Source organism: Natator depressus, chromosome 12, assembly GCF_965152275.1.
Source record: "Natator depressus isolate rNatDep1 chromosome 12, rNatDep2.hap1, whole genome shotgun sequence".
NCBI classification, from domain to species: domain Eukaryota; kingdom Metazoa; phylum Chordata; order Testudines; family Cheloniidae; genus Natator; species Natator depressus.
Window position 1 is genome coordinate 17,439,323 of NC_134245.1, and position 27,305 is coordinate 17,466,627.

General features: G+C 44.0%; 1 protein-coding gene across 1 annotated transcript in view; it reads left to right on the forward strand.

Moving 5' to 3' along the window:
* The first annotated feature begins 17,676 nt into the window (after positions 1–17,676).
* LOC141996814 (plasmanylethanolamine desaturase 1-like) overlaps positions 17,677–27,305 on the forward strand; it is an 81,094-nt gene continuing 71,465 nt past the window's right edge. The window contains exons 1-2 of the mRNA XM_074969111.1: positions 17,677–17,735; positions 23,002–23,303. Of these exons, the coding sequence (XP_074825212.1) occupies positions 17,677–17,735; positions 23,002–23,303 (361 nt within the window). The remainder of the gene's footprint in view (positions 17,736–23,001; positions 23,304–27,305) is intronic.

Sequence of the window (27,305 nt, forward strand, 5' to 3'; positions counted from 1 at the left end):
AGAGCTTCAATGCATCTATCAGTACACGTTATGTCACTACCACCTGTACATGTGTGTCAGAGGACTAGAGTATAAAATAATTTGTTACCATACACGTGTAAACTCATGAAGTAACCAGAGCTTAATTTGTGCCAGAGCTTGCCAGGACTGAGCCCCAGCACTCTAGGCTTGACAGTTCGCAGCCCTGATACCCCTGGGCTTGCAACATCAGTTATGAAAGTAAAACAATTGCTTGAGCCCCAACACCTCTTTCATTACAAATTAAGCACTGGAAGTAACCCATGAAAAGTGAAGCCTTGAGGAGTGCAAAACATATACTCTTGTACTGAGCAGTGTGTCCTCTCTTTGATGCATGCACAGAACTCCCTTTAAGGTTAATGGGAGTTAAGCACATGCATTATGATGGAACAGTTGGCACTTTAGAAATTAACTGTATAAAACTTGTGCATAGAATTGGTTTTGGGTTTATTTTGTTTGTTTGTTTCCAAGCCCTGGCCCTATCAGGGGCTGGAGCACCCTCAGCTCCTACTGATGCCAATGAAAATTGAAGGTACGTAGCATCTTGAAGGATTGGATCCCTTCCTTCTGCTTTTTTGTTTGTTTCAACACAAGGTAATTAACATTCATGCTTATATACAAATGCAGTAACTGCTGGGCCAGTTAGGAGACTGTGTGTATATCAGCCACATGAACTTCTAGACCTCCTGGTATGGGTTCTCTACTCAGCCTCCGCACATCTGACCTATTAAACTGCCATATTATAATTAGAGCCCTACCAAATTCACAGCCATAAAAAACATGTCGTGGACCATGAAATCTGGTCTTTTACCCTATACTATACAGATTTCACAGGGGAGACCAATGTTTCTCAAATTGGGGTTCCTGACCCAAAAGGGAGTTGCAGGGGGGTTGCAAGGTTATTTTAAGGAGGTTGTGATATTGCCACCCTTACTTCTGCGCTGCTTTCAGAGCTGGGCAGCCGGAGAGCAGTGGTTGTTGGCCGGGTGCCCAGCCCTGAAAGCAGAAAGCAGTGCCCCGCCAGAAGTAGTGCAGAAGTAAGGGCAGTAATACCACTGCTGCCTTCAGAGCTGGGTGGCCCGAGAGCGGCTGCTGACTAAGGGCCCAGCTCTGTAGGCAGCAGCGCAGAAGTAAGGGTGGCAATACCATACCAGGCCAGCCTTACTTCTGCGCTGCTGCTGGCGGCTGCTCTGCCTTCAGAGCTGGGACCCCAGTCAAGATCCGCTGCTCTCCAGCTGCCCAGCTCTGAAGGCAGCGCCACTGCCAGCAACAACGCAGAAGTAAAGGTAGCAGTACCGCAAACCCCCCTACAATAACTTTGCAAACCCCCCTCCCCACACACACACACACACACACACACACACACACACACAACTCCTTTTTGGGTCAGGACCCCTACAATTACAACACTGGGACATTTCACATTTAAATAGCTGAAATAATGAAATGTATTATTTTTTAAATCATATGACCATGAAATAGACCACAATGGACTGTGAATTTGTTAGGGCCCTAATTATTAGGGATCTAATATTAATACTGCTAATTAGTAGATTTCTTTAACATACCAAAATTGAGCACAATTTGTTGTCTTTGCCCTGTGTCTGAACTTGGAGGATGTCACTGACACCTTGTAGAAAGTACTTTTCAGGGTCATATACCCTTCAATGTAAAAACACTAAGTACCTAAATTGGTTTATGCAGTGCATTACAGTTGGGATTGGAATACACTGTGTAACAAATGGAAAGGCTGAAGCTTCTTTTTAGTACACCTCCTATACTGCAGATTATATTTTGATGTTTAATTTCCTGCTGGTTTTGATTGTTCTCTGTTACGTTGGCGCACCACACCTTTAAGGCAGTGGGAGATACACACTTGTAACTGAGGACAGACTGGGCCTCCTGGTTAAAAAGAGGGATTTGGGTTCATTCCTAAACTAGAAAGGACTAGGGCAAATGTAAATTATGCACAGCTATTTTGAGAAATGTTTCACATTTCTCAAGAGAATTAGATTAATTTCCCTGTTCGGGGAAATAAGAGCATTTTTGTTTCCAGTTACTCTGCTGACATGAAATTGGTTAATTTTCTTCTTAGTGAAAGCTGACTTGGACACTGACAGGTAGTTTAGGCTCAAAATTTTGTTTTTATTTAAAAAAATTACAAAACTCAACTTTAAAAAGAAAACTAGTTATAATTTTTCTTCATTTCAGTGAAAATGCATCTGTTCTTATTTAAATAAATTTTCTCTTGCTACCTTTGAAACCTAAGCACTGTTCTAAATACATCCAGTTCCAAAAACACAGCTTCAATTTTTAACCTTTTAAACATTTTTTCTGTGTAAGCCACTAAATTGGTTTTAGCACTGAAGAATTAAATAAAAACTGCAGCAATTAATAATACCACAAATAATGTAATAATGCATTTCTAACCACATACTGTACCCACAGCCAACTTGCAGGCAAAATTTTAATATGGGATTTTCTAAAGTGCCTTCGGGACATAGAATTTCAACGCAGTTGTATGCCTAACTCCATTACATGCTTTTAGAAAATACCATCCATTAAATGTACCATACCTACTACCCCTTTAAACGAAAACTTCTTATAGTTAGGGGTTTAACCTAGGAGATCAAAAAAAGGCTGCCTTCAGCCTCGTTACTAAATTAACTAAATAAGGATGGCTTCGACAGCCAACGTTTGAGCTAATCTAAAAGAAGCCTTTTTCAGCTAGTAACTTCGTCACCCTTCCGATGGTGTAAAGAATCTGGCTCCTGCTTCCAACCAGTCCCAAATCCCAGAGCACAGCTCTCTAAAGCCTTAGCTGTGCTACAAACATTACTGGTGCGGTTGATCCGGTGCTGAACAGGGTTTAGCTAAAAGTTTAGCCAAGGTCAAACTGTATTCAATGTCATATCAGAGAGCATGGTTCAAAGACGCTCATGGCAGTGGGATGGGAAAATTGCTTAACTGACCACCGCATGCCCAGCCACGTTACCCTGAGGAAAAGGGAACTATGAGAGACTAACTCTCTCCCAGAAGATGAAGAATGTGTTTGTGTCCGCATGCTAGTTTACTTTTCCATTAGGTTAAAAGGGTAGGTAACCCCAACCCTAGGGGTCAGGAATTGACTTTGTTCCATGCAGATTGACAAGGAGGTAGGTGTAACACCTGCTACTTCTCCTTGAAATAGAAGCTGTGCCAACTTGTTGTTCAGTGTTATCCTCCAACCCACATGACTTCCTATACTGAATGAATCATTTTGGATGAGTTGCAAAACATGCCACAGTTGGATAGGTCACCTGAATGTGTCTGAGAGCTCGCTCAGCACATTCTTGTTGCTCTCCTCCTGCCCCCAATCGCAGTGGGTCAAGATGTAAACCATCTCTCTGGCTTAGGTCATCAAGAGTTAGAGATGTGATGAGTGGGCAATTTCCTTTTGCCTCTTCTGCCATCTGAGTCTTGTGGATGGGCAGCACAAGTTAGAAAAGAAAGGAAGGCCAGACTAGACTGTACTTTGCGCTTGAGGCTGGAAAAAATTGAGTTATAGGTCTCTTCTTCAGTCTCCGCTGTGCCTTGCAATACTTTAATAATGTCAGAACTCAAGTGATCTGATTGCAAATGCTGACTTTTGTTTTTCTTTAAGAATCTTTCACTCCACCGCAGTGTGATCATACCTACAAATGTCCAGTGACATTTAATGTAAACTATAGTCTAGCAACTTGTTTTGTGGAATATTTGCCATAACCAGCGTCTATAAAAAAAAGAACTTAATGAAAGCACACACAATGACCAGCGATGCTGCCGCCTCAGTTACTGCTTTGCTTATGAACCAAAGACGATGTAGGCAAAATGGCTGGGGCTGTTTTAATAAGTAATTATGAATTTCAGCCTTCTCTGAATATGAAAATGAAATCTGGTGCTAGGAAATGGAAGGAGAGTGTTCAGCTTTCACAGTTACTGTGATGATTTCTCTCTATGAGTTTGATCCTGTGAGGTTCCAAACCCCTGCCATTCCTATTGACAATAGTTCTTAGCACCTATCAGACCCTTTGTTGGTAGATGCTGTTTCCTCTGTTACTGCATCTGGCTCTCATCACTGGCTATGCAGGTGCAGACAGAGGGGTTTCAGTTGCTGGAAAATTTAATTTCTGAGTCTTGTTCCCATTTTTGCCTGTGGCCAAAAGGAGATATATTGGCCTGGAAGGTTGTCTGAATCTATAACATGTCAAACTGAATGGAGATGCTCTCTGAAAGCCCCATGTAAAGTTTTATCTACTTGTCCATGTAACATTAATTTACTCTTCAAACTGGTGGCTGCTGATATGGATCAGGAGGATTCTGTTCAGATTCCAGTTAATGTGGAAGATGTACCGGTAAGTGGGAGCGTCATTGGCAAGATGGTCTATAAAGATGAGGTCGTATCAGAGAATTCACAAAACACGTTAGACTAACCACCCTTCAAAGTACCTGAGTGGTATCAGGGACACTGAGATACAAGCTATGAGAGTATAAAGAAAAATTTTATTGCTCTTTTGTATATAAAAGTCGAGGTAAACATTGACACACAGATTACTGGTAAATTTAGTTCAATGAAGCCAATACATTTGTAACAATTTAACAGATTACCATTTATATATTGAATGATTTTACATTTTCCGTGTCTGCATACCTCCATGTCAAAAGAAGAGTTAAATACTCTGAACTAATCATAAGTTATTAAACTATGTTGCAGGACATAATTTTTACAGTGTCTGTACAATCACCTTTTACATACAGTATTTGTGTGTTGACTGACCACAACTTCAGATCTTTGTCTGTTGACTAATCCTTAACATTAAATATTTCATACGTTTCACTGATAGCTTATCTTCTTCTTCTAGCCTTAGCCCAGTCCCATCCCAGGTTGTCCTCCTACATTCCAGTCTGTCTTGAAACAGTTCCTTGGAAACTCCATGGCTAATCAAATCCTTTTGTGTTACATCCATCCACTTAGTTTTGGGTCTTCCAGCCCTTCTCTTATCCTCCACTTTTAAGTTTATCACTCTGTTGGAGCAAATGGGAATTTTATCATTGACTTCAATGAGGCACGATTTCATGCTGCAGATTTCCATTGGGGTGTCTACCCGGGTGCCAAACTCCTTAATTTAGACAAGGTCCTCGGAGTTAAACTGAGCAGAACATGAATATCTCCTCCTCCTGATTTTTTTCCCCTCTGCACCTTTTCTTTTCTCCCCAAACTCTCCTTTCTTGCAATTCTGTGTGCTCTTTAGTTTCGCTTATCTTTCATTTAATTGTTGTTGTCCTCCTAACTGCAAGATCCTCTTCTTATAGTATCAGCCACAGCCTGACCTATGGTCTATTTATAAAGGAATTATTGTTACTTTTCTAAAGTTTAATAGATAAAATGAGAGAGAGAGCTAGCATATGCCTATCTGTAGAAAGCATCCAAAGGAAAAAATAATCAAGCACTCCAAGAGTAAGATAAGATAATTACCACATCACCTACAGGATTCTTAACAAAGTATGAATCTTCATTGCCCTATTAATGAACTGTAATTTAATCGCTTGAGAGCATCTCAGTACGGAATCAAAATGATTTTTTTATTATGACATTCACTACATGGACAGTTTTTATTTGATACGCGTGAAGAAAGTATAGCTGGATATGTTTGGGAAAGCATTGCATGTGAATTTCATCTATGTTTTGTTACTATGGTATTACTCAGTAAACACAGATTAGATTAGATTAGGAAAGTCAATTTATTAATGAACTCCTTTACGTTTATTAAACCATTATTTTTTCCCACTGTAGTCAGATTGGCTCTGATTCAGCAAAGCACTCAAGCACATGCTTAAATTTAAACACATGCTTAAATTCCATTGGCTTCAATGGGATGTGAGCATGTGCATAAGTGTTTGCTGAATCAAGGCCTGGGCATTTTCCATTGACCTCAGTGGCCTTTGGTTCAGTCTCCAAAATAGGGAAAGCATATTTTTCCCTGTCTGGAAATACTGTTTTAAATAATACCCTCAAGAAACTGTCTTGTGTGCGTTAACTACTGTAACAGGGCATTTCACCCAGACACATACACTGAGCACTTGACACACACCTCCATGCACCTCTTTGAGAGCCCCTGGCACTGCTGAGCAGTTAAGCGTCATTCGTTTGTTCTTCCTTCTCAGGGCGAGAGCCTTTCTAGTTTCCCAAGATGTATAGTCAGCACCTCAGTATTAGCCAATCAGAGCTGTGTTTCAGCAAGATGCTGTTTAAAAAAAGAGAGAAAAGACGGCAAAGTGTTTACAATACCTTGTGTAGATGCCACTGCCAGAAATTGTGCTAAGCTCTGGGGTGCAGGGACCAGCTCTTTGTTTTATGTTTGTACAGTGCCTAGCACAATGGGGTGCAGGTCCCTGATTAGGTCCTGTAGTGGGATGGCCCCACTCCCGCAGAACGGGTTAAAAGCAGCCCTGGAGAGGGCTGTGGCTGGGAAAAGCTGAGTGGGGAAGCAGCCACATCTGTGACCAGCTCAATCAGGGCCCAGCTGACCCTTATAAGAGGGCTGTGGGCCAGAAGCTAGAGGAGTCTTTCTCTAGTGGTGGAGACAGGAGGACCTAGCTGCCTGGGAGCAGGATACCAGAGGTTGAGAAGTGCTGGGGAAAGGCAAGAGGAGCTGGAGAGCTCCAGCCTGGCAAGGCCTAAAGAGAGGCACTGCGCTGCAGGGAAAGGCAGCAGGTCCAAACCCCCCTTGCCAGTGACGAGTGGTTTAAAGACTGCAGTCTCCCAGTGAGCGGGGGCTAGATGATGACTGGCAGTAGCCACTGAGGCAAGGTGGGTTTAGAGGGTTGGGGGGGTCCCCTGGGAGGGGAGACCCAGAGTGTGAGGGTACTGCGGTGGGCAGAACCCCAGGGCAAAGGGCACTGGGGTCTGGGAGGAACACGGGGCCAGCGGCAAGCGAGACGTTGGCCTGCAGAGGGCGCTCCGTAAGCTGGAAAAGAGCTAATTCCCAGATGACCAGCAGGAGGTGCCGTGCCAGTGAGTCATCGCCTCGCTACAGGGCCCACGGCACTACTATAACACAACCAATAAATAACAACAGTAATGTAGGCCATGAGTGTGTAAATTACAAAAGCTCAGGGACACTCATGGTAACCTTACATGTCAATGACCACATCAGCCCCGTTAGCTTTGTTTCTCTCTCTGTCTCTCCAAGTTTATGGCAGGCTGCCCTGCTGCTTGCTCTCCCTCCTTCTGTTCTCCAAACCATCTGTCCCCCTTTCCAGGCAGCTATTCTCTGATACAGAGCAGTTCATCTGCTTGTTCTTTCCTCCACCACCCTAATCCATCAGTCCAATAGTGTATTGTCTCCAATCCCACATTCCTAAGGCAAGGCCAGACTTGAACCTTTCAATCACCCTTCCTTTCAGGGGGCCTTCCAGCATCGAAACCCAGTAATATCACCTTATATCGGCATTGTGGAAAATGTCCTTTGGCTACAGAAATTCAGAAAATGAAAACATACATATGTGCCGGTACTGTCCAGCCATTGGCTACACCTAGACTGCATGAAGCCAGCTGGTGATGAAATTTTGTGCAAAGATTTTCATTAGTGATGCCCAGCTCTAATTTACACGCACTTGATGTTTAATAATGAGATTCTGCATTAAAAGTGACTTAAAAAGGGGGGGAAGATGCAAATACATTTGCCGAGTAGCTGGGAAAATGCAAGAATTCACTTGCTAAATGTTGTTGCTCCTGGTGCCCCAGAATGCGTATTGGTATTTAGAGTCTTGTGCAGCACAGAGCACACCCTTCACACTTAACAAATAATATATGAAAAAATATGGACTAGGGCTCTAACAGTTCCAGGGACATCTCTTATGCTCTCTGTGGGAAATACTGCTACAACCGGTAATGTAACTCAAACTGGAAGAAACTTTAAGTACAACCACTGTACTTAAGCTCAAATAGTCACCTTGAAATTCACCAATTATGCTGCCCTATGTCTTAAACCTTATGTGAGCTGAAGAGGTACCTGAGTCCCCAGCATCATTCTTACATCACAAATAAATACTCAAGCAGGAAAGCCTTCAAAACTTGGCGTGTCTGAGCAACATACTCTAGGTGTTTGATTTTTTCATTGGGCCTTTAAATTAGAGACAGCATTTTTTTTCCTGGTTGGAAGTAATGTAATAAAGAAGTGCATCTTCTTCTTTCATTTGCAATTTATGGACAGTATCCTCAAGAAACTGGCTTCTGGGCATGAAAGCTATTAAATATGTATGTTGTTTGCAAAAGATACAGCTTCCACTATACATTTTCTGACTTATTCACAAAAGATCTTAATATAACCTTGCCACAGAAGAGGGCTAAGGGAAGTGTGCAAGTGACCATACTGTAAAGCTACTGCTATTGTAATGAGACTAAGGGAAATGAAATAGCTTCCATTTGTACCAGGTAGCAGGAACACTTTGCCTTACTAATGCTGCAGAAACAATCACTCAAATGAAGGATACAGTGAACCCCATTCCATACGAGGTGTCTTGTGGTTTAAGGGTTAATCAGATGTTCTCTCCTGCATTTCATGCCGAGTGCTAAAAACATTCAGAAGTTGAAGACGGGGGCTACATTTACTGCAGAACGTACTGTGCTCACCACAGCTCAATGTCAAGGGGAGGGCACTGCACTTCCTGCCGGCCTGGAGAGTGGGTATGTGTGTGTGGGGGGAGGGGGGGTAATTATACCCCATGCAGCCCTAGAGAAGCTCTCTGTCACCTGACTCAGGCTGGCAGCACTCACCCACCCACCCATGAAGGTTGCAAAAGGACTGGGTTACCTCAGGACCAGTGTGGGCATTACACTAGTCCCTCTTTTTCCCTGGAGGCTGGAAATGAATTTTTCCTACACCACAAGATCAGCTGAGGCAGGGCAGAGTTTTTCACCTTCCCCACAGCGGGTTTGGGACTTGGTGCGGCGGGGCAGGGTTTAGGGGAGGAGGGGTTAAGTTATAAAATTGCAGCTTAGTATGCAGAATTTGTGGCAGATGTCCAGTGCGAGTACTTGGTATGGAAGAGCTATGGTTACCAGATAAAATGAACTGGAAAAGGATATAAAGGAAAGAGAGTTCTTAAGGGAGCTAAGGGGGGGTTGGGGCTCCTATGTCTGGTACAGTGGGGAGCCAATCCCTTCCTTTTGTAGCCCTCTTTTACGTTATATGTGGGGATGGCTGGGACCAGGTTGGGGATTATGTGGAAATTATGAAGCAAATGATGATGACTGCCCTGTGCAATGTATTGCTGGGTACTCCCAGATATTTAAAGTGAATAAAGTTGCAGCCTAATGAAACCACATGTATCGCCTCCTGTCTTTCTGCTGGCAGAGCCAGGAAATGGAGTCTAACAGATGATGGATGGAAAAAGGATGACGAGTGAAACCGAGAGCGAGAGAGGCAACATCTGCATTGTCACATTTCACCTGAATAAGGAATGCTTGGGGAGTCCATGGTGAGTTTTTCCCCTGGTGGTGACTGTCATGGAAATGATGGCTTAAAATACCCAGCACATCTTTTGTTTCAATCAAGTTCCATGGTAGAATTCTGACTAAAGCAAACAAAAACAAGGCCAGTTCAGCATTTAAAGGCTGCCACTCGGTTCTTCACTTACCTCCTGCAGGTTTAGGCGTTGCAGCACCGGCACATATGGTGCTACTCACTGGCTGAGACACAATGAGATGAAACAGCTCTGTAGCTCTCCACGATTTGGAGGAAGACCAGCTGCCTGATTTCCTGGGTTGCTGTCGGAGTGCATGGACCACTCCCAAAAGAAAGGGGCCCTGGTTAGTGGTGGCAGCTGAGAGACATTTGGGGCAGGGTGCCTGTGGCTGTGCTTGCTGGATGTGTTTCATTTCCAGTGCCGTGTTTACTCCTTTCCAACTTCCCCCCAACGAAGGTATCTTCATGTGTGACAGGGTTTGTGGTTTGCCAATGTTTCTATTGAGAGTCTGTGCCAAGAGCACAGGCCCTCGGTTAAGAATTAGTGATCTCCTTTTGTTCAGAGTATCTGGGCTGATTGTCTGGGAAAGGAGGAGAAGGACTTGCGAGTTCACACTGGCCACATTTGTTGTGATCTTTACAGCTAGGGCGGGTGGGTGGGAAGAGGGAAAGCGGAGACTCGGTTTTAACACATCCATCTCCGCAGGGGAAGCGAGCCTTGATGATAGAAGAGGGCACCTACTCTCTTCAGCAAATTCAAGTCCAATGTATCATAAAGTACTGAACAACCTTTTTCTAAGGTGGGTAGAACTAAGATAGGGCACAAACTATAAGCCCAAATGAAACTCTTCTGTGTATTAGCCTCGCAGAAAGAATGTCTGATGCTTTCATTCTGCAGGTAGCTCCAATTTTTAAGATACTGAATTCATCCGCTTTCTGGGCACTCTCTCCTTTTCTTCACCCCCCTCCCCACGCTCTCCCTGGAATGGCAGCAAATTGCATCTCTCATCCTGATGCTGCAAACAAGTGCATGCTTCCAATTCTAAGAATATGACTGGTTCTGTTGACTTCAGTGTAATTACTCACATGCATAAAGCAAAGTCTATGAGTAACTGCTTGCAGGATCAGGGCCTTAGGCTGGAGAATGATACTGTATATCTAGTCTGCTCAAAACTAAGTCTGAAATATGTTGGGAATTTTTGTTTTGGTTTGTGCTGGGGGGTTTTTTGGGGGGGCAAAATTAGGTTAAAATGTCTACAGATTTTCTTAGTACATTTAAAAGGGTGTAAAATATTTCTTCTATTGAAAATGAAAACAAGAGGAGATGCCAAACTATGTGATGAACAAAGAACATCCCTGCATTGTACAATGCCCCAAAGGAACAACAGGGAAAGAAGCAAGAATATGGAAAATAAATATTAAGAGTAATGCTGACACACATACCTGTACCTACCTCGTAATAGCTGCAAATTGGGCCTGAAAAACTGACTCTGCTTCCTGCCCAGTTTCATGCTCAGAAATGACATTTTGCTCCTTATTTGAGCCCTACTGGTGCATCTCATTCACTCTGAGCTCCCCATTGACAGTGCTTTGCTCAAGTTTGTGTTACTTTGCCCATAAGGGTGTTTGAACAAATATTTTGAATCCAAGAGAGACTCATTAATGTCTTTCAAACCAGATGCAAGTTTCTCATTATTCTTCTGCATAGCCCTGGTAATGGGAGTCTTCTCCAGAGATGTCTTTCGCAGTTGTCTTTCGGCAATGCAGATGACACTGAGGAGGAATTGTATTTTGTTGAAAGGTTTCAACCAACCTTTCCAAGTCCAGGAAGTGAGAGTTAGTGGATTAAGCATCAGGAAGCAGGAATTCCTGATTTCTGATCCTGGCTCAGCCTCTGATATTGACATGGGAAAGTCTCTTAGGCATAAATTTTCCAATGTCCAATAATTCTGGGTGCCCAAGATGATTTTGGGTGCCCTAGTGTCTGATTTTGTTAGAAGTGCTAAGCACCCACAAGTCTATTTGAAGTCCATAAGAGCTGCAGGTGCTGAGTTCCTCTTAATCAAAGGCCACTTTGGAGGAAGTGGAGAGACACAGGCCACCTGACAGATCTCCAAAATGTGCAGGTTTTGGAGAAGAACCCCTTGCTCTAATCCCAGATGGAAAAATACAGAGGAAACTCTGTGAATGGAGCATCCCTGCCTGTTCAGTCCCCTGGACTGGCATTTTCCTTTGTAGAAGATGATCTGGGCCTATACTTCCATCTGTTTCATAGAATTCATTTCCTTCAATGACAGAAACAAAATACATAAAATGGTTGGAGAATTCCCCTCGTGTAACTGCAGAATGCAAAAGTAAAGGCAGACCAAGTCTATGCAGGAAGAGTTGATGCCTCTTACATACACTGATAAAGGACACCAAAGCTCCGCAGTGCAGCCATTTCAGAATCATTTGTCTTTTCTGCAATGATGTGCAGAGTGGGCCAAATTCATTCCTATAGTAACTCCACTAAAGCCTGTGGAGCTCCCCCTGGGATGAATTTGGCTCATTAAGTACGACTTAGACTCCACAAAAGTAGCATTTCCCAATTATTCGTTCAGCTGTCATTAAACCAATCCTCAGCCAAGTCTTTTTCTGACAATTATCATCATGGACCTTTTTGTTGGAATCATCTTTTTTTTAATTGACATGTGAATAAGACAAAGGAGGTAGGCAGGGGATACAAATGACTCCCCTGATACCCAAAGCGTAACTGTCACAGTGCGTAACATTGCTGTGCACATCAAATGATTTACACAATAGTATTGATTTGAAGGTAGATCACAAACAACAAGAAAGGTTTGCCATACATTAAGACAGAAGTATGAGAATTGGAAAAATAAAAGAATATAGAGGGAAGAAGAGTAACATGTAGATTCCGTACTGTCATTAGAGCCATTTACTTCCATGAATTCTTTGGCCAGTAAATTTTGGGGATGGGAAAACACAGATTTTTTTTTTAAATCACACGTCATAAATAAAATAAACTGTAAACAACACCAAAGTTCCCACCAGCTCTTAAAAGTTGCGAGTATAGAATTGTGTGGTAGAAATGGCTAAAGACAATGGCTTAGGACTTTAAAAAGAAATCAGCCATTTAGGCAAATGTCCCTCCTGCAGGTAAATCCCTTTTCCAATGCAGTTCACCTCAGTGCAGGGCTGGCTGCTGCACAGTGGAATGAATGGGGCAATTTGTGGGCTTTGGCACTGTGAGCCCCGCAAGCACTTAGTAAATGCAATTGTGTAGCTCTATTGAAAATCCCGCACATCACACCATGGGGAGCCAGCACTTTTTAGCTGTCGGCACTGTCGGTGACAAATATTAAAATAAAAAGCACGACAATATAGGTGCTTCAAAATTCAAACGACAAGTTTCATACTGTGGGACTTCTAACCATGTAATAAAGTGCAGAGAAGAAAACAGAGTTCAGACCCCATGCTGTAATAAAAGCAAGAAAATCTTAAGTGTTCAAATACATAATTCATTCTATTCTGAGACTTTCTATCCAGTCTTTACTTGTAAAGATTTTAATTCGTGTGCTGGAAGATGCATTCTTTAATTTTTCTCTCCTCCATTTCCTGCTCTAGCTTAACTGCTTGTTAAGGTGCAGGAGGGCAAGTGCTTCCAAAGATAATTTGCCACCAAAGATGAGCGTGACTAATTCTGAATAGACAATTCTGGGCAGACCATAATGAAAGAGAAGGGTAAACCACGGGATTCTACCAACACTATAAAGACACCTCCAATAAGTCATCCTTCACAACCATCAAGCTGGGGTTTTTAATAATAATATTTTGCACTTCAATAGCACCTTTATCTCAAAGAATTTACACATACTAATTAAGCACCATAATTCCACAGGAAGGTAATTATCCCTATTTGGGTAAACTAAGGCACAAAATGGTTAGGAGTCCCATTTCCCATTTACTTGCACCAACCACTAGACTATATTCTCTACTACTGTTTTGTTAAATAGATTTAAATAATATAATTTAAAATACATGTTTTAAAAACTCAATTGTATTTTACTTGATTCAAATCCAATACATGAGCATTTACTGTACCTATATGTATTTTTTTTTCTATTTTTGCTTTAATAGTTAACATACTTGTGTGCTATTGAGAAGCACAATAAAACACAGAAGGCAAATTTATCCCTTCTGTAACAGTGATTTCAGTGAATTTGACCCAATTATGAAAAGAACGGGTTCAGTTCATACACTGTGGCCACATAGCTCCCTGGTGTAGGAAGGCATAGAATCACAGGGTTAGAAGAGACCGAAAGGGTCATCTAGTCTAACCCCCTGCCAAGATGCAGGATTTCTTGTGTCTAAACCACCCAAGAGTGGTAGCTATCCAGCCTCCTTTTGAAAATCTCCAGTGAAGAAGCTTCCATGACCTGCCTAGTCAGTCTGTTCCATTGTCCTGCTGTTCTTACAGTTAGGAAGTTTTTCCTGAGATTTAATCTAAATCTGCTCTGCTGTTGTTTGAACCCATTGCCTCTTGTCCTGCCCTCTCTGGCAAGAGAGAAAAACTTTTCTCCATCTTTTTCAAGTATTTGAAGACCACTATTACGTCCACCCTCAATCTCCTCTTTTCCAAACTAAACATACGCAGTTCCTTCCACCTCTTTGTCGCTCGCCTTTGGATTCTTTCCAGTTTCTCCACATCCTTTCTATACGTTAGTGACTAAAACTGGACACAGTAAATTCCACATAACTCCACTGAAGTCAATAATGTTGCACCAATGTTGAATTTGACCATTCGGATTTCCTAATCTTTCCTCATAAATCAATCTTATCATCATGAGATCTACTGATAAAAATGCCATATAAAAACTAGGGATTATTACTGCATCCGGATATTCCTCCCCAGATACTAATATCATTCTGGTACCAAAAAGCCAGTAACTAGCATTGTAGTTGGTATTCAAAGTGTAATCTCAGTAGTACATAAGATACTATCACCTCCTTTATTCATGGCACAAGGCTCAATCCTTCAAGGAGTGGCTTGTCCTCAACACCCATTGAAAATATTGGAGCTCAGCATTTTTCAGCCCCTTTTCTAAGAGCAGGCCCATGACCCATCTGTTTATGCAGCCCACAAAATCATATTGGCTCTTTTGCTACAACGTTGTACTACAAGCTGACACACAATTTGCTGCCCTTTGGTTTTTGTCAGCATTACAGGTTTCTGGGTAGCTCGTTCCCATTGACTGACACTCTCTCTCTCTCTCTCTCCATATATGAAGTCCTGGCCAAGAGTCAGCCAATAGTGTGTATTCTTTATCCTGAAAGCTGCATGTTGGCAAACTTTTCTAATGGTGGTATGTTTAAAGTACATTCAGTAGAGTAAATATTTTTAAACAGCACCATGAACATACACTGCTCTGTGCCAAACAAAGAGAAGGCAGCATCCTCACCCTAAAGGGCCTGCAGTTTTACTCAGGCAAACACAATACCCAGGATAACAGTTAAAGGGCAATTAGGTATACAGACGCAGTGAGGTCAGAGGGATTTGAAGGAGGTGAGGGAGAGAGCGTGGCTTGTACGGAGTGTCAGCCTGTTCCGAGTGTAGAGGCAGCTTGACAAAAAGTACAACACTGTCCAAGTAGGCAGGAGCCTGATTCTGATCTCCCTTGCACTGGTTTCACACCAGTGTGACTCCATTGATTTCACTGGAGTTATGCACACTGGTGTACATCAAGAATGAGATGAGAGTCAAGGCCAAAGGGTGCATTTAGCAGAGGCTGCAGAAGGGGTACAAAGGTGAAGTATTAAGTGACAGCAGAGGTATCGCGTAACGTGGGGTGGAATTCTGCAGAATTTGGAAGATCAGAAGGCAGTTGATCCAGTGAAGGGATTTCTGGGTAGAGGGCATAAAAGGAAGATGGTCTAAGTGACAGCCCTTTGGGCTGATTGGAAGGAGAGAGCTAAGATGCATGGAGACCAGAGGGGAGTTTTCAGTTGTTAAGATGAGCTACAGCTAAGGCATGGACCAAGGTTTTAGCTTAGAGTTTTAGCTTACTCAGATTAAAAAGGCTTCTTAGAAAAGGAAGTTCCTCCCTTGCAGATGGCTGCTACGCGGAGGAAGGTCAGGCAGCTACAGGAATACACACAGGTTGTGCCTTGCTTGTACAATAGCCTAGCACGTAGTCTTTGACAATGGCCTAGCACGTCTTTGACAAAATCCCATTTTCTATCTGTCTTTAGGTCCCTTTCCATTAGTTCTCTGCCCTCACAGGCACCTCTTTAGTGTCAAATAAGCATTTGTTTACCATGGTGTTTATCTCATCAAGATAATTAACAAGGATTTTAACCAAAAACAACAACAAAAAAAACCCCACCTTGTCTACAACTGATCCTGGCAGCACGCTATTTGCCACCTTGCCAACCCAATATGCTGCATTGCCTCATTACCCTTTGTCTGCAATCCTCAGCCATTTTTCATGCCCATATATGGCAGCATCCAGATCCAAGTCAACGTGAAATAATTCTGTCAAGATTTTGAGTCACTTATCAATTGTGTCACTACTGTCTAAAGATATCACATCAATTACATCCCCTCCTGCTCTAATACTGTAACTCATCACATAAAACATAATCATGTTCATCCACTATGCTTCGTTCCTTATGCTGATTATGGCACTTACGTTATTCTCTAGGGGTGAATCTCACCCTGGTGTGGAGGGCCCTCATAGACTCCTTGGCACCACTTATGCCCCCTATGGGAGATGTTTGGGTGTGCAGCAGCTGCACAGAGAAGCCTCCAGCTCCCTGGGATGTTACAGAGCCTCTGAACAGGCTGTTGGGGTGGGATGGGGAAGGTGAAACTGGATTCACGCTTACAAGAACATGAGAAAAGGAGTACTTGTGGCACCTTAGAGACGAGCAAATTTATTTGAGCGTGAGAGCTCACTTAATCGACTGCATTCAGTGGAAAATACAGTGGGGAGATTTATATACATAGAGAACATGAAACAATGGGTGTTACCATACACACTGTAACGAGAGTGATCACTTAAGGTGAGCTATTACCAGCAGGAGAGCGGGGGGGGGCGGGGGACCTTTTGTAGTGATAATCAAGGTGGGCCATTTCCAGCAGTTGACAAGAACGTCTGAGGAACGGTGGGGGGGGGGGGGCGGGAATAAACAAGGAGAAATAGTTTTACTTTGTGTAATGACTCATCCACTCCCAGTTTCTATTCAAGCCTAAATTAATTGTATCCAGTTTGCAAATTAATTCCAATTCAGCAGTCTCTCGTTGGAGTCTGTTTTTGAAGTTTTTTGTTGAAGAATTGCAACTTTTAGGTCTGTAATTGAGTGACCAAAGAGATTGAAGTGTTCTCCGACCGGTTTTTGAATGTTATAATTCTTGACGTCTGATTTGTGTCTATTTATTCTTTTAAGCAGAGACTGTCCAGTTTGGCCAATGTACATGGCAGAGGGGCATTGCTGGCATATATCTCATTGGTAGATGTGCAGGTGAACGAGCCTCTGATAGTGTGGCTGATGTGATTAGAGAACACTTCAATCTCTCTGGTCACTCGATTACAGACCTAAAAGTTGCAATTCTTCAACAAAAAAAATCTTCAAAAACAGACTCCAACGAGAGACTGCTGAATTGGAATGAATTTGCAAACTGGATATAATTAACTTAGGCTTGAATAGAGACTGGGAGTGGATGGGTCATTACACAAAGTAAAACTATCCCTCCCCCCCACTGTTCCTCAGACGTTCTTGTCAACTGCTGGAAGTGGCGCACCTTGATTATCACTACAAAAGATTCCCACCCCACCGCCACCCCCCTTCTGGTAATAGCTCACCTTAAGTGATCACTCTTGTTACAGTGTGTATGGTAACACCCATTGTTTCATGTTCTCTATGTATATAAATCTCCCCACTGTATTTTCCACTGAATGCATCCGATGAAGTGAGCTGTAGCTCACGAAAGCTTATGCTCAAATAAAGTGGTTAGTCTCTAAGGTGCCACAAGTACTCCTTTTCTTTTTGCGAAAACAGACTAACACGGCTGCTACTCTGAAAAAAGAACATGACACTAAATGGTCCTGTGTAGGGGCTGAAGAGGGGTAGTAGCTGCTGTGCCTCCTCTGAGGGTGAATCAAACCCCATGTCGTTGTTGGTGCTTAATATTCCACATGCCAAGTTTTGTGATGCTGTTGGCAGAGGGTGAGCTGCCGTTCAGCAGCGTCACCATTTTAGAACAATCACAGATTTCTTGTCCTTCATCTAGAAATGGGTGTAGAATCTCACAGTCATTAGTATGAAGCTGCCCTTGTGCACTCACATTCTTAGTCAGGTTTGTGGCGGATTGAAATTTGGGCTTCTAACAGGAAGGGATGGGTCAGTCCCCCTTTGCACTGGGGAGCCCCAGGAGGGACTTCCTGAGGCACAATCTCCCCTGCAGCTCCCCCTGAGGTGGTGCAGCTATTCCCAATCCCCAAGTGAGGGCCAGTGCCCCAAGGCACAATCTGGTCCTGCTAATGCAGCATTCCGGCAATGCTGGGTGGTATTTAGAAGCTTGGTGCCTTGATTCCTGTTCCTATTCTATATTTAATCCTTTTAAGAGAATAATTATTATTCCACTCTTTTTAACAGCGATTTGGTGCTGGGAGAATAATATTTCTGCCATCTTATTGCAAAGGGCATGTGGTTACATGTATGAACCCTGCGCTGCTGGGTCAAAGAGCAACAAAATAAACAGTTTAAAAAATAAAAAAGAACCACCACCACCTCTCCTTTTCCCCCACTCCCTGCTTTAGTTGAGGGGAAAGGGCTCACTGATGTTACCTGCTCCAGTGCTGCACTGAGGCTCTTTGACTCTGCTCTGATACTTGCTGCCACTCCTGATTCAACACTGTATCAAGACACTCCAACTGTGATCTGAGACTTAGAGAAGAGAGGGAGCATCTTGACACTGTGTCAACACAGTAGAGTCAGAGATCATGGATGCAGCAATGAAAAGGATATTGTCTCTCAAATGAAAAAGATCATGATCATTTTCTTTTTCTTTTTAAGTAATAGCAGCTTCTCTTAATGCAATGTATTTAAAAAGGGGGCTGACACACTTTCCTCCCTCTTGCCCCGTTGAATTATAGAGCGCTGTGACAGACAACAACGTCACTGTACAGTCCATGTCATTATATGAAAGTTCTTTTGCTTCTGGGAACTGGCAATTGTTATAAAATTAAAAGGGCTTTAAGTCTTTCATGACACCACACACATAAAGGGTATGAGTGTGTGTGTGTGTGTGATTTCTTTTTTGTGGGGCTATGTTTGTGAAGTGGTACTTGTTTGGGTCTGAATCATAATTTGGAGACACAAAAGGCGCCTGCCACTATACTCTGTATCATTTTTTGGGCACATACTACTAGGTATCAACAAAAGCGATTGGTTTAATTGTCAGCTGGTGACATGGCTTCATTTCTGAGACTGGTTTCTTTTCTATAGATGGGATGGTGCTTGCAGTGCTATGCAGAATGATAATGTTAAGTGGGATTTCTCAAACATTGCACAGCATGCTATCCCTAATATGGCAAAACATTCAGCCTTCCCTGATGTAAAGGCTTTTGCAAAAGGAACAGAGAAAACCTTCCCCTGGAAAAAGAAGATGGTGCAGGTGTTTATAAATAGGGAAAGGGGTGCTTATTCATTTTTTCTTCCTGTTGGGCCATATTTACCTAGGAATTAACACAACCATCTACTGAATATTAAATATTTAATATTCAATACATGGTGATGTTTTTGCTGAATGTTAAATGAAAACAATCCATTGAAAAATAAAAAAATAAAATTTCTTTTTGTTTCATTTCTCTTGAGGCTTCCCAAAAGAGGTTGACACCGACCCAGTTTGAGAAACACTTACCTAAACCAATCATTGCCCAGCACGTATTCTCTGGGGCAACTTGTGTGGGCATGATGCCATCCAAACAGATGGGCATTACTCTAGGCAACCAAGAGACCATGCATGTGAATCAAGTATGGGTGTTTACAGCATCATTCCCCAATGAGAACGTCAACATGACAATCCAGACTCCTGGCTCAGTTAAAGATGTGTTTCACTAATTCAGCTCTAAGACAGATACCGCTAAAAAATAAATAATTCAAATCAGCTTGTGTGGTGTTGACTCTATTTTACTTTGTTGAACTGGGCAGAATTTGGGTGGAGGGGGAGGGACTCATTAAAAATAATGTCTCTGACTCTTGTCTGCCCAAGGGAGGCTTTTACAGAATGAGACCAAAGAAGCTTGGAAAGCCCTGCTTAATGTAATGTTACAAGTGAGCAGGGTGTGGAAAATCATAGAACTGTTCAGGTCTGGAAGGGAGTCCTCAATTCAGGAAAGCATCCTATTCAGGAGAGCACTTAAGTATATGCTTAATTACAGACAATGGGACTTAAGCACATGCCTAAAGTGAAGGCCCAGATTTAGCAAGGTCATGTGTTTAAGGGTAGGCACACGCTTAAACACCTTGCTGATCTGGGGCCTAATTGCTATCCTGAATAGAGATGTACTTATGTTCTTTAGTGCTTTCCTGAATCAGGGCCTAAGATATTTAATTTATCCCCTATATCCATCTAATAGCAGGACTTCCACTGAATTATCACTAGAAGTTATTTAACATCTGTTACAAACAAGTACAGGAGCTAGGACTAGAATTAGAATCTCTTTAGCTGCAAATCAATGACTTTATCTCATCTACTCTAACATAAGAGACTTTGATAGATTGATTCTGGAATGCTTAGCCTGCTTTAGGGTATACCTTTGAAATGTCTGATTTCTGTCGTTATGTGAGTTCACTTTGAATATTGGTTTATAGCTTTTTTTTTTTTTACATTGAATCATATGTATTTATGTAATTTTAATCACAAATGTAGTCAAGCAACCTTTAGCTTTTAGGCAAAGTTATTTTTAAAGCCCTGAAAATCTGCAGATATCCACTTTGTATCCATGGATGCGGATATCCACAGACCATGTTTGCAGATCACGGATGGATGCGGATCCAAATTTTATATCTAGAGCCCTGGAAAGCTGCAGCTAACCGCTTTATATCCATGGACCATGTTTGCAGATGCGGATATGAATTTTGTATCTGCACAGGGCTCTAGTTATTTTATTGTTATATATTTTGTTGCATACCTCTGTGGGTGGCTGAGTAAATCCAACTTGAAGGATTGGGGTTTAAAATGTCTACGAATATCAGGTATGAAATAATTGAACTAACATTCTCTTTCCTGAGAACCACAACAATACACGTTTTACTGATAATAAACAATACCTCTCTCTGTAATCTGGATTCTTTGTTCCTGTGTTTCAAGAAATAACTTGATTTGTAGGAAATATAGAGTTTCTTTTCCAGCCCCATTCCACAGTTTGTGAATTCAGGCACAAAAAGCAGCTTCTGAGAAAAAGGAGATTACAGTAAAAAAACTAAATTAGTCCATTTCTGTCATTTGCTTGGAACAAAGACAGATTATCTGAAAATGGTTTCTCTCTCTCTCTCCCCTTCTGTATGCAAAATATTTAAGTTTTTTTTCATTTCAGATTATCAAAAGCAATCTTTTTATTTGTCTCCTATAATCTGTTATGATGGCGCTGAGTTCTGTCATTAGACTTGCTAAAATGTTCTGTTACCATGCATTTCATTTTCTATGGAGAGTAATGTTTATTTTCTTGCTTGATGTCATGGTAACAGAAATACTTACCTTATATTATGTCTAAGTTTATGTTTTAAATGCAGACAATGCAGGTTATAGATTGGTGTATATCCCATTTGAAACAGAGAGCATTCGCTAGGAGAAAATCCCTTCTGAGTGCCAGTGTCTGCTTCTAGCTGTTGCTCTGATGCCACATATGCATCTAACACTGAATGAGTTAAAAATACAGTAGATGTGTTTAGGGACACCAGCTTAAATTTTCAGGGGCCTGATTATTCTGTTAGTTGCATGTGTGCAATTCCCACTGAAGGCAATGGAAGTAGTGCATACGAACTTGCCAGGATAATTGGGCCCCTGAATTGCACACGATTTAAACCCCAAAACGGCCATTGATTCCTGTGGGCATCAAATCACTAAATCTCATACAATCCTTTGACTTTAGGATTGAGTGCTATTTTTTCAGAGAACTTGGTGAGATCTCAATGAATCTGAAAATATTTGATCACCTGTGATGTATGGCTATCCACTCGTAGGAGGAATAAAAGAATGTAATGTATGTGAGCTTAATTCAGAAGCACAGAAACAGAGATGTAGTTAAAATGTTTTAAATCTTAGCTAAGGAGTACTGCAATCTGTGACATACTATGCAGAGAAAAGGAGGATGAAACCCTATGGTGCAAGGGCAAAGTAATAAAAGGAGTAGCTAATGTATAAAGGTATAGTAAGAGAGCAAGGAACGACTTGGTTTAAAAGGTCACTCTCCGTTGATTTTCCGTATGGAAATATCCTACAGAATACAATACATTATAAAATGTAATCCCTTGATACTAGATCGTACTACACTTGATTTTAGTCAAAAGGTCAAATTCAGACCAATTTGTCTGTATTATCGTTCAGTTGCTGCTGATCTGAGATGACTAGTGAGGTCCAGGTGAGTTACCATTATTCTAATGTGGACCTTATCTTTGGCTAATTGCTTCAAAAATTAAGTAAATATCCCATCCATTGTCCGACTGATGGCATGGCACAGGTGGAGTAGGGAAAGGTGTTGGTTGCAGAAGGAAGAGTGGCCACGAGAGGAGAATTTTAAGGCTTGTTACATTAAACATCTTGAGCCTGCAGCTTTTCTGAAAGTATGGGAAATGGTGAAGGCCAGGTGGCTCTGGAGACTGTTGAAGTGCTAAAATTCATTAGTTCATGTTTGTACAGTAGTTAGGAGTTGAAAGCACTATGTCCACGATAAGTATTAAGTAATGATCACTGGTTTTGGTCTATTTATACAAGTCCCCAGTAATCATAGCAAAGAATTATGTGAATGAGAGAAAAGTATGAGTGTCCAGCGTTTGGCATGGAAAAATGCAACTGTGTGATCTCCTGAATTAAATCAGTACCTGGAGGATGCCTATGACACAAGGAGGAGCCCTGTGGTTCCTAACAACAAGAACAAGAGAGAGTTGTTTCAATAGTGTATAATCACTCCCAAATCTGAACAGATGTACAGGTGATCAACAAAAGGTACTCCCCCCGCAACCCCCAGGCCATGCCACTGCCATATTTCAAAGGCCTGCTGCAAACACGGGGGTGACAGAGCTACACAGAATATGGTCCCAAGAATCTTACACTGGACCATGCTGGGTAACCCAAATACAGGGGTCCCTGCAGGCCCCCCTCTACTATCTCATCTCCTCCCCTAGCCAGGCCATTGCCCACAGCCTGGTCCCCACACAGCACCGCGGGAGCTCTAGTCAGAGCGTTTCCTAACCCAACCCTGCGCTCCAGTCCTGAGCCAGGCGGGATTGGGCACGCGGAGACTCGGGTTGTTACCGCGGCAGCGCGGGGCGGTTCGGGTAACCGGGCCCGGGGCCGGCAGGCTCAGGGGAGCCGCAGCAGCCAGCTGGTCAGGGAGGCGTGGGGCGAGCCGCGGGACCAGGGGAGGGGCAGCCCCGCCGCGTCCCAAGCGGCGGCCGGGCTCTCAGCAGCGGGAGGACGGCTCGGCCCGGCTCGGCCGGGAAGGGGCGCAGCCGGTGTCTGCGGGCGGCCCCGCCAGCGGGGGCACGCCGGGGCCACCAGCCGGACTGCAGGTGAGGGGCGGGCGGGGGACCATCCCCAACTAGGGAAGGGGGACACCGCAGCCGCCCGGTAGCCGTGGGCGCCGGTCTCCTCCCCAGGCAGCTGTAACCCCGGGGGAGCCGGAGGGGACGACGCGTGCTTTGAAGGCCCCCCCCCAGCCGCCCCCCCTCCAGGCGGGAGCCGAAAGGGCGCGGGCCGGGGTGGAGACGCCCTGGAGCGGGAGCAGCCACTGCCCCGCGTCTCCTGCCCGCGTGCCTAACTGCAGCTCCCCCCGAGTCTCCGCCGGAGCCCGGGGGAACCTGGCCTACTGGTTCAGTGGGGGCTCCCGCGATGCTCCCCTCGGGCTCGCCCCCCAACCCCCAGGGGAGGGAGCTGCCGCCGCCGCCCCGGGCGGGGGACACGGAGCGGGCGCTGCTCATGGAGCGGGGGCTGCAGCGAGTTCGCCCAGGGCTGGCGCCGCGTGCAGCCGGCGGGGCTCCCCTGTGTGCGGGGCCGGACCCCGGGGGAGCAGCGGGAATCTCCCCCGGGCTGACGCCCCTCGCCCGCTGTGGGCGCGTGGCCGCTGCGGGGAGGGCGGCACCCCCTGCGCCGGGCTGGGCGCTCCCCGCCCGGGCTGCCGCCTTCTCAGGTGCGCTCGCCTCTCGCTTCGCTCCGCGGCGCCGCCGCCGCCTGCCCGGAGCCCGGCTCTCCGGCGGAGCAGGGAGCATGGCGGCGGCTCGGCTCAGCGAGCTGGAGATCGAGCACTGCTCCATGGCCGAGGAGGACCCCAACGGCCACCAGCACCGGGCGGCGGCCCGCAGCCGCACCGTGCCCGGCTGGGGCCCGCAGCGCGCCGGGGCCCGCCGGCTGGCCCGGCTCAACTCGCCCGGTAAGCCGAGCGCACCCCCGGCCCGCCCGCAGGGACCTCGCGCGGGGGGAGGGGCTAATGCCATCCTGTCCCCGGCTTACCGAGGCGCTTTAATCCTCCTCGGCCTCCCCCCGCTGCTGCTGCTTCATGCAGCTCGTAGGCGAGCGCGGTGCAAAGTGGCCCAGAGCCCCGCAGATACGGGGCGTGAAGGGAGGGCGCATGTGGCGGTCCAGGACCTCGCGCCCATCGCACTGATTTCCACAGCTGCGGAAAGTGGAGGGGCCTTATCCCCTGGCTCCGAAGCCCCAGGTGCCGCGTACTTCTCGCGGTGTTCAATATAGATTGCACTGATCTAACCATTCCCTCAGCCCAAACTGGGGCTCTTCTTCGCCCTGGCACCTTTTAGCTTCATAATCTAATATCCTGGTTTTCAGTCCAAGCCCATTTGGGTGACTGTGGCTGCTTTTTTAGTTCAATGGACTGAGTGAAACACTCAAGATAACAGCTAGTTGGACAGGGCAGCATTGCTGCATGTCCTCTGTAAAAGTGTAATAGAACAACATATGAAGAAGTGACAATGTTAAGGTGAAGACTTTAAATACCGCATTAGAGATGGATGTCCAGGCCCGGGATAGAGGGATTCCAAATCTAATTAATTTAAAAATAAAGAGTCAAAAGTAGTTAGGGGTATTATAGCCACCTCTGAGCCCCCCGTTAACTTTTGTGGTTTTACAATCATGTTTTCTAATCTTTTAAAACATTTTTCTGTGCTGTCTGACAGGGCCAGGCATCTAGAGAGGAAACTGACTAGCTGCGTAGAAGTGATGTCAAATGCACAAAGTAAACTCTCTTGGAAAATAGATTTTACATATTTTTCACCCTGTAATCTCTTTCTGTGATAGTAACCTTTAGCGTCTAGCCACAGACTATGGTTTTCAAAAGTAACCAGTGATTTTGGGTGCCCAAACTGATTGTCTGAAGGGGACTGAGCTCCTACTATCTGATGATCACACTCATTTAAGGCATCTCAGGTTGGGCACCCAATATCACTAATCACTCTTGAAAATTTTGACTAGACGGGCAGTGGAGTGATGTTAGTGTGCTAACCACTTGACTGCATCTACACTGAAAATTTTAGGCATTTTTTTTCCATTCTTGGTCTAGCACTGGTGCATTTACTTTGGTTCTAAGAATGTTAGTGTTGCTAACATTGTGTCTTCTATAGAATGTTCATTCAGATCAGCTGAATGGTAGCTTGATATTGCATATGTGTAGTAGACACTCTTCAAATGGCGTTCTGTCTAACATTTCCTTTTTCTTACCAAAAGTCACCAGACCCACTTTTTGCCACCTTCAATGTGAGACAAATTGGTTGTGACTGGAGGTGGCTACTATCTTCAGGTTGTTCAGTGGCCTACGTGAAATGAGTTAGTGATCTCAATCTATTTGAATGAGAATCCACATGACAAACGTAGCACTAATTGGTCTCCTTGTCAGCAGTCTTGACAGAGAATGGGGTTGAATGGAGCTTGAACTGTGGTCTCGATCAAAGAGGTGGTCCGCTCCCGGAGTCATGGGTGAAGCCTATTGATGTGGTGGTGTACCCTGGCCTTGATCAAACAAAGAGCTTGACACGGCCTCCCCCCGCCCCCCTTTGGCCTCAGGAGGACTCTACTAGCAAATCACTGTTTGTTCTAACAGATCAGTATTTAATAAACACTTCATAAATTGTTTTCAAGTTAAGTGTTACACTTGCTCAAGTTTTATGTGGCCAATATTTTTGGGTGTTTTTTTTTTCCGGACAGTCCCAAATATGTTGAAGATGTAGAAAAGTTACTGTTGTTTATATGGTGCATTAGTTGTATATATCACTTTGCCAGTTGCATCGGAAGATTAGGCTCTTTCACTGAAGAGCTCCTAATCTAATTTAGGCAGATACCACACAAATGACAGAGGATCAGGAACTGAGGGCTTTGGAGAAGAGAGCAGCCTTTGAAGTATAAGTGAAAGAAGTAAGCACTGAGGAGGAATTTGAGGAAGAGTGAGGGTGCTTGCTTCGGGGAAGAGGGAAGCTGCTCAAAGTGGAGGGGACAGCGTGATAATAGAAAGGTCAAGTGGAAGAGACAAAGGGAACATTAGAGAGAGAAGATTGATTGGTATTCCGGCTTCTGTCTGGGGTGGAGGTGGAAATGAGTGCTGAGAAGTAGGCTCAAGCAGAGCTAGAGCAGGACTTGGGATTTGAGAATAAAGAGCATATGTTTGATTGAAAGGTGGAAGGCCCAGCGAAGTTAGTTGAGAGCAGGGACAAAGTGGTTGGAATGGCAGATGGTGTTTTAGCTTGCAGTGTTTTGGATAGACTAGTGAAGTAGGAGGACAGAAGGCAGTTGCAGATCATGAGGTAAGAGATGATCATAATGTGGACTGGGTTTGTCATAAAATGTACAGAGAGGAAGGGTCAGATATTTAAATATAGTGGAAGAAGTGACAGGACTTGGCAAGAGCATGATTCTGGAAATGGGCTGAAAGACAGCAGGGAGAAGAACAGAACATTAAGATTGCAAGCTTGTATGGCAGGGAGAGTTGTGGTTTTAATAACAGTGATAAAGTAAGTAGTGCAATGAGGAAGAGGGTTTTGGATGGAAGCTAAGAAATTTGGCTTTTGTCATAGTGAGTTAAGATAATGGCGGGACATCCAGAAAGATGTCACTGGTGACAGATGGGGAGAGGTGGAGTTGGGACTTGGTGGCATAAGTACTGTATCTGTGTTTTAACTGTGGATATGTCACCTCAGTAATTAGCATTTGAAGGAGGAGACCGAAGTGAGAACCCTGTGGGCTACCTACAGATATGGGGAGATGGGAAGATGAGACCTAGCTAGAGGAGATGCGGAAAGAGTAGTCCCAAAGTAAAATGATAGCACACTGTGCTGGAAGCCCAAGGAGGGGGGAGTGTCTTTGTAAAGAGGGCAATCCATGATGTTAAGGTAGGTAAGAGGTCAAGGAGAACGAATAGAGTGAAGAGACCTTTGGATTTGTCTAGGAATTGGTCACTGGAGACAATGATGACACTTTCAGTAATATGGAGAAAGCAAAAGCCTTGAATTTGACATTGTTGCCAACCTCTGAAGAGGTTTGTGTATGTTACTCATTAAAAAGAGGTCCCATCT